Raw genomic sequence first — 7,524 nt, 5'->3', positions numbered from 1 at the left:
GCTGTATTGGCTTTACTGCTGCAGAAGAAAACAATACAGAAACAAATTTACTCACAATTTTTACACAGTCTTCACATTCAGAATACAGAATCTTATTTAATTTGATTGTCCATAATGTTTAAATGATGCCTGCTTTAGTGTCAATGATTAAATCAAAGAGATGAGAGAGTGATTCTGGTGCATTCTTATCTGTCTGAGTCTTATTGAGGCTCAAAGCTGAATTTAGTAGCTTTTAATTAGTATCTATTATGTTTCTTGTATCCCGATAGATATAATACTGAACAAGCAGGTAACAACTCAAAATCCAGTATAAGAAAGATGCACCGTGTTTCAACAGGTGTTCCAGTTGGCTCAGGTTAGTGGGAGGCACTTTGCTTTTGGTCTGTCATAGCTGGTAGTTTATCGTTATCGTGACAATAAATAAAGTAAACATCAGCCTCTCACTCATTTGTAATCCTATTTGTGTGCTTATTTTGAACACTAATGTGTGGATATGTATTTTATTCCACAAATTATAATACATGTTTTTTTGTTTCGTTTCGTTTTGTTTTTTTCAAATGATCTGAGAAACTCCACATTCCTTCATTAACGCCTTGCAAGTGGAAAAACTAGTGTCAATACTTTGGATCGGAATCCAGATTTCCTACGTTTTCCGTGTGCAGTGAACGTTACGTCGTGTATTTGGATGACAGGAAAAAAGCTGGATGTATCTTTCCCGTCATGCAGCGCGACTGGGTTCTCCCTCCGTGATCATCGCATCCAGGGAGCGAGAGAGAGAGCAGTAATGGCGGCCGGGTAGATCCACACACAAACAGCGCGTCCGCAATAAGCCGCACTCACCGCAGCCCTCCGGGGGCAACCAGCCTCACACACCGCGGCGGAGCCAGCGCGAGAGACACGGAGCGGAGGAACGGGATTCACGGGGGACGGGGATTCTTCTGCCGACCGTTGCTGCCTGGGACTTTCCTTCTACTTTTCTAAAAAAAAAAAAAAAAAAAAAAAAAAAAAAGGAAAAAAAAACATGGATGAGCACCCCGGCGGAGGAGGGGTCGGAGCGGGCGCCCCACGACAGCCTCCACCGCCACAGCAACAGCAGCAGGGGAGCAACAGCAGCGCTAATCCACCGATCGGAGGTGGCGGCGGAGGAGTCATGGTGCCGCACCAGCCGGACGAGCTTCCGCGGCCGCAGCAACAGTACACCATCCCCGGCATCCTGCACTACATCCAGCATGAGTGGGCCCGGTTCGAGATGGAGAGGGCGCACTGGGAAGTGGAGAGGGCCGAGCTCCAGGTTAGCACACTTAGCTTAGCACTGAATGCCGATCAGGCTAACCAAAGCTAAGAACAACAACAGTCGCGGATGCTGTCCCGTATAACGTTACTGGTTAAAAGAAAGCCGCGGTACGTACCGAGAATCAGTCACATTTGTTATTCCTCGTGACATTGTGGGTTAGAATCACCGTACGTCAAAAATGACGAAAACGGTCACGGCTAACAAAATGTGTGTAACCTAGCTGGCTAAGTGGTTAAGCTAACGGATCAGAGCACGAATAGCGGAATGCACTAAGTTACCGTTAGCGCGACTAGTGCTAGCCGTTAGCTTCACGGCGCTGTCAAAAGGTAACTTAGCACTTAGCATTCAGTGTTGTTGTCACTTTCCCCTGTTAGCTGATGCGGCTCTATTGTAACCACGCGTTGTTAGCATTGAAACTTCTCATTGTGGACATGAAATCAGTGATTGGAAAAGGAGAAGTGAATCCAGCTGACTGTCAGCTAATCTCTATGCAGCCATTTTGGTTTGTCACGCTAGCTTAGGCAGCTGTGGTGGAAGCTAACGTTGCTGTCTAACCAACAGCTGGACCCGAGTGACCAAACGGTTGTTTCTGTTTGAAGCACCTTTGTGCACGAACAGGTGTTAAAAGGCCTCCATGGCGAATAAACGAGTCCGTTAGCAGCGTTAGCATCACAGAAGGAGTGTGTGTGGCTGTCAGCAGGAGCTTCACAGCTCTGCTGACCATGGACGAGATCATTCAGGGTCCCATTATTTGACCACATTTACACGGTAATCAGATTACTGCAGTAACGTGAAGTGTGTACTTCACTGCAGACCAGTTTCTGAAACATCCTGTCAGTCTTGAGGGACATTTTCAGGTTTGTTAGCAGTGGAGTGTAAATTTAAACATTGACCACAAAGGAGATGATGATGGTGATGACGACGATTATGATGATGGTGATGATGATGATGATGATGATGATGATGATGATGATGACTACGATGATGGTGATGATGATGGTGGTGATGATGATGATGATGATGATGATTACGATGATGGTGATGATGATGGTGGTGATGATGATGATGGTGGTGATGGTGATGATGATTATGGTGATGATGATGATGATGGTGATGATGATTATGGTGATGATGATGATTGTGATGATGATGGTGATGATGATGTGATGATGATTATGGTGATGATGATGGTGATGATGATTATGATGATGGTGATGGTGATTATGATGATGGTGATGGTGGTGATGATGATGATGATGATGGTGATGATGATTATGATGATGGTGATGATGATGGTGATGATGGTGATCCAGCTGCTTTGTGTTTTTCTGATGCTGTGTGACGGCTCTGACCAGCGCTGCTTGAATCCAGCCTTTGTCTTGGTCCCAGCCTGAATGCATATTATCGACCAACACCTGAGCACACACCTGACGGTTAAATCCGATCCGCGTCCTTCAGCCTCATGTGTAGGTGTGTTGACATGAGACCAGGACTTCTGGGGGGGTCAGCAGCCCTCCGTCACTGACTAGTTATTGTAAATATAAATGACTACAGCATCCAAATCATGGGCTTTGTTAATACAGGAATTCAAAAACAAAACAAACATGGACGCCTCACATCAGTCTGAGACAGCTGTTGAGGTAAACATTCACCCTGAAGTGAGCGCAGAGCGTCTTTAAGCCTGAAGGTCTGAGGACATGAAGACATGAAGACATTGACATCTCACATCTCCATCACGCGTCTGATCTTATGGGAACACCACATGACCATAAAGTGACTCCATGACTTCTCAAACAGAGGAAAGCATCTTGACCCGTGGCAGTCCTCCTCCTCCTCCTCCTCCTCATCATCATCATCATCATCATCAGATAAAATGCTGTTTGTTTTCAGTGGCCACACAAACACAGTGAGGTTCAGTAGAAACACAGATGGTGTCAAATCTTCGTCTTGCTAGGAGTTCAGACGTAGACCAGGCTGTGAACAGAGAGCCTCAGTGACTTCATGAGTTCATGTGTTCATGAGTTCATGTGTTCATTCAGGCTTCAGTTTCTCTATGATTGTGTGTTGGAGAAAGACAGAGTGAAGTGCTGAAGTGTGTGAAATGTGTTTGTCATAACACACCCTGCAGCACATGGACTGAGGTGTGTGTGTGTGTGTGTGTGTGTGTGTGTGTGTGTGTGTGTGTGTGTGTGTGTGTGTGTGTGTGTGTGTGTGTGTGTGTGTGTGTGTGTGTGTGTGTGTGTGTGTGTGTGTGTGTGTGTGTGTGTGTGTGTGTGTGATGACAGGGTCTCTCACACACAGTGTTTGCTGTGCTCTGACTTGTTGCGTTGTGACACTGGATGCTTTCAGCATGACTGTCAGAGTTCCTGATAAGACACACACACACACACACACACACACACACACACACACACACACACACACAGAACAAATGAGTGAAGGTGTGGACATTCCTGCCTGCTAACATTTACTGCAGGAGGAGAGCCAATAAAACAGTAGACCATGAAAGCTCAGATTCTTGTTGAATGTTATCAGGAGAGAGAAAGTCTGATCAGTGCTTCTCCACCTCCACCTTCACCCTTACCTCCACCTTCACCCTCACCCTCACCTCCACCTTCACCCTCACCTCCACCTTCACCTTCACCCCCACCTTCACCTTCACCCCCCCTTCACCCTCACCTCCACCTCCACCTTCAGAGCAATCTGAAAACTAAAAGTGAAACTGCACTGAACTGCATGAGGTCCAATAAATAACAAGCAGCAGGAGCAAGGAGCAAGACGATCGTGGATCAGTTGAAGGAAGCGCTGATGTGATTGGTTGATTGATCTGCTGAGTCACAGTTAGACGTAGTGACTGTGATGATGAAGTCGCAGTGAGGCTGCAGACGAGCCGTCCTTCATGCTGGACGTCTGTCGGGTTGAAATGATATCTGAGTGTGTTCAAACACTCTTCGGAGTCGGTTGGTGGGCCTGTTTTGCGTGTTTGGCCGTAGTGCTGGGCGGTATGACCAAAAATGTATATCACGGTATTTTTCTGAATTATAACGGTTTCACAGTATATGACAGTATTTTTTTTTTCTTTCATCTGGAAGACACATGTTTTAACACAGGTATATCCAGGCGCTCATCTGGGCAGAGTACTGTTATCTCGTTCAAGCATACCGAGAAACTCCTCTGTTGAAAACACTTTTTCAGCCTTTTTTCTGCTTGCTGTTGTTCTTATGTCTCATAAAAGGACGAAATGCAAATAAAACAGTAAAATAACACGTTGGGCTGGTCGGCAGTGTCCTCTGTGAGCGCTCTGCTCCTTCATGAGTAAACGAGAGGGAGCGCTGAAACTCACTGCGCAGTTAGATAGCTCAGCGACCAATTGGTCAATTTTGATGATCGACACCTCTATTGACCAGTCAGAGTCAAGAGATTCGAGGGGCAGCACCCAAATTCGCCATAGTAACACCAATGACGATCCAGAAGGAAGTAAGCCCAGAGATAGGTTACTGCATGAAGAGCGCTCCCCCCACTCTAGAAACCCCCTCCTCTTTATATAAACAAGCAGGACCTTCATGATCGATCTCAAACTAACACAGAGTCACAGGAGGAGACATTCGCAGCGTTTTCCAGCTGGAATATAACATAACATAAAGGTAAGACATACTTTATGATTTAGCAAAGTTTTTTTCTGCTACTCTTTGGCTGCTAGCTCGCTGAGTTTCCTTCGCACAGTGAGGAGGCAGACATCTTCATCATCATCACTCTCTGCTTTCATATGATACCAGGCTTGTGGTGAAATCAGCAGACGCTCTAGAGTGGACACACGCTATTTTTGTCTTTTTGTTACATGTAACAAAAAGACGCATGTTGTTGCATGTAATTTATGTCTGTATGAATTATGTTTCGTTTGGGTGGCAGTGCTTGGTAGAGGCGTTTAACTGAGCTTCTCCCCGTCAGTCTGATATGCTACACATTAGGATTGGTGCTTCCTAGCGTGAGCATTGACCGTCTGAACTGGAGCAAAGTGCTCATGCTGCCGATCCGACGACCTGACAAAAAAACAACAGACACAGCTCCTCTTCAGCACAACTTCTTGTGTGTCATCATGTTCTAGTTCTGCAGCTTCGATTTCGGAACGTTCAGTGTCTGTCCCATCCATCTTCACCGTAACGTAACACCAGAGCACTACAGTTTACCTCACCACGCCATGCACCATGCCTGTTGAGAAGCGCAACATTGAAAACGGTCCCATCTGACACGGTCACGCGGCGCAGTGTTCCAGACGTGTAATCACAGACAGCGGTGTGGCGGTATATTAAAAATTCATATCATAAGAAAAATATGCACAGGTATTCGGTGTGAACCGGTATACCGCCCAGCCCTATTTGGCCGTTGAGCCGGGTGGACAAACGGTGGATGACATCATGGCGTCCAACCCGACTCCTCTTTGATCGTCTGAAACATCCGTCCTGTAGACGTTCAGCTGGTCGGATGATGTCCTGAGCGTAACGCTGTGATTGGACGGATGTTTCCGTGCAGCAGGGCAGGAATAACGTCACCTGTGTAACAGGTAACATCAGCATTTTAAGCAGCTTGTTCTGAAAGCAGAGAGACGTGGACATGAGGACGAGTGTTTGTGTTAAAGACGACAGACGATATCAAGAGGAGACATGACAGAGGGGACGCAGCCGGACTCTTCCTCCTCCTCGTCACAATGTGTTGGAGCAGCTTTCTTTCTCGTCCCTCGTCCTTCATCCTTCATGTGTTTACAAGGTGGTGAACTCGCTCCATCCTCTATGAACGACTGAGTCTTTCCAGGACGCCCCTTTCAGACGCAAACATCATCCTCTCACCTGTTTACCTGTGAATGATCCAAACAGGTGTTTCTGGAGCGTTCCACATCTTTCAGTTTGTGAAACGTCTCAGACCCTGAAGACGCTTCTTAATCCGGTATTGGTCTCTAATCTTCAAGCTTCCTGTGAAGCTTCCTCCTTCAGGCTTCTCAGTCGAGCTTCTGGGATTCTTTGGGATAAAACATGTTGAAACGACTGCAGATCAGACAGGAAGTCTCACTCTGACGTCTCTGCTGGCTGTGGTGATGGAGACAGAGACGTCTCTGCTCCATCTGAGCGGCTCCTGTAGGTGTGCCGTGAAGCAGAACGTCACTCGCTGGATGATGTGAATGTTCATCATCGTCCTTCATGAGGACATCATTGTCTCCAGGAAACATCCATGAGCCTGCTTGGACATCAGATAGAGAAGACGCTCATTATGTCTGCAGAGCTTCACTGAGAGTCTCCATGTTCAGTGTCACAGTGACGTCTGTCTCACCGTCCATGAGGACACCGCTAACAGGAGCTGCTAACGGCTAATTCATTAGACTGTTAATGGAGACAGTTTGCCAAAGTTAAACACATGGTTGTGGACGATGTTGGTCTTCCTCTGGCTTCTCAGGTGCTTACGTCCTTAGACTTTGTCCAGAATGTCATTACACACACACACACACACACACACACACACACACACACACACACACACACACACACACACACACTCTGGTTTCATGTGAGAAAACAGCTGATAGCACTGCCCACCGTCCTTCCCACACCCACGTTTGTAGTCAGGAGGTCAAAGGTCACCCTGTCTACCTGGAGAGCAGCGCCAGGCCGGTGTGTGTCGGTGGGCGGGGCAGCGAAGCGCCGCGGTGACTCCGTGTTTTGGTAAAGAGGACGGCAGGCTGTAATTAGGCAGCCTGGCCTACTGGGCCCTGCTCTGACAGCCCGGTCCCAGCTGGACGCTAAAAGTAGACCAGCCTGAAATAACACACGCACACAAAGGCCGAGGTTCAACAGGCTGTCAGTCACTAAATGAAGGGATGATTAAAGCAGCGTGACGACGTTGTCTTGGTTTAAACTTCAGGTTTGAATCTTCCTGTTTGGGATCTTGTAAACACAGTGGCCGTTTCTCAATAGCAAGTACGCCAAGTTCGGACTTACGAACTTGGCAGTTCGGACTTAGCAAGTTGGACTTGGGAGTACAGTCTCTCCAGGACGGGAGGACGCAGGACCGTCATTCTGCAGTTGGGACAGCAGCGTACTTGATGACGTTAGCAGGACGACACATCTCCGAAAACTTTGGAGCAAATTTTAAACTACGTGCTATCGTGATGAATCGACCACAGATTTTAAGTTTTAACATCCACTTTCTCACATAAAATAATCTTCAAACCACATTCCGTA

At 46.9% G+C, this 7,524-nt stretch overlaps 1 protein-coding gene across 1 annotated transcript in view; it reads left to right on the top strand.

Moving 5' to 3' along the window:
* The first annotated feature begins 952 nt into the window (after positions 1–952).
* Positions 953–7,524, top strand: part of strn3 (striatin, calmodulin binding protein 3) — a 22,145-nt gene continuing 15,573 nt past the window's right edge. Inside the window, exon 1 of the mRNA XM_070978831.1 lies at positions 953–1,291. Coding sequence (XP_070834932.1) covers positions 1,022–1,291 — 270 coding nt within the window. The 5' untranslated portion in view covers positions 953–1,021. The remainder of the gene's footprint in view (positions 1,292–7,524) is intronic.

Source organism: Chaetodon trifascialis, chromosome 14 (assembly GCF_039877785.1).
Source record: "Chaetodon trifascialis isolate fChaTrf1 chromosome 14, fChaTrf1.hap1, whole genome shotgun sequence".
NCBI lineage: Eukaryota > Metazoa > Chordata > Actinopteri > Chaetodontiformes > Chaetodontidae > Chaetodon > Chaetodon trifascialis.
This window is presented reverse-complemented; position numbering and strand designations above follow the sequence as displayed.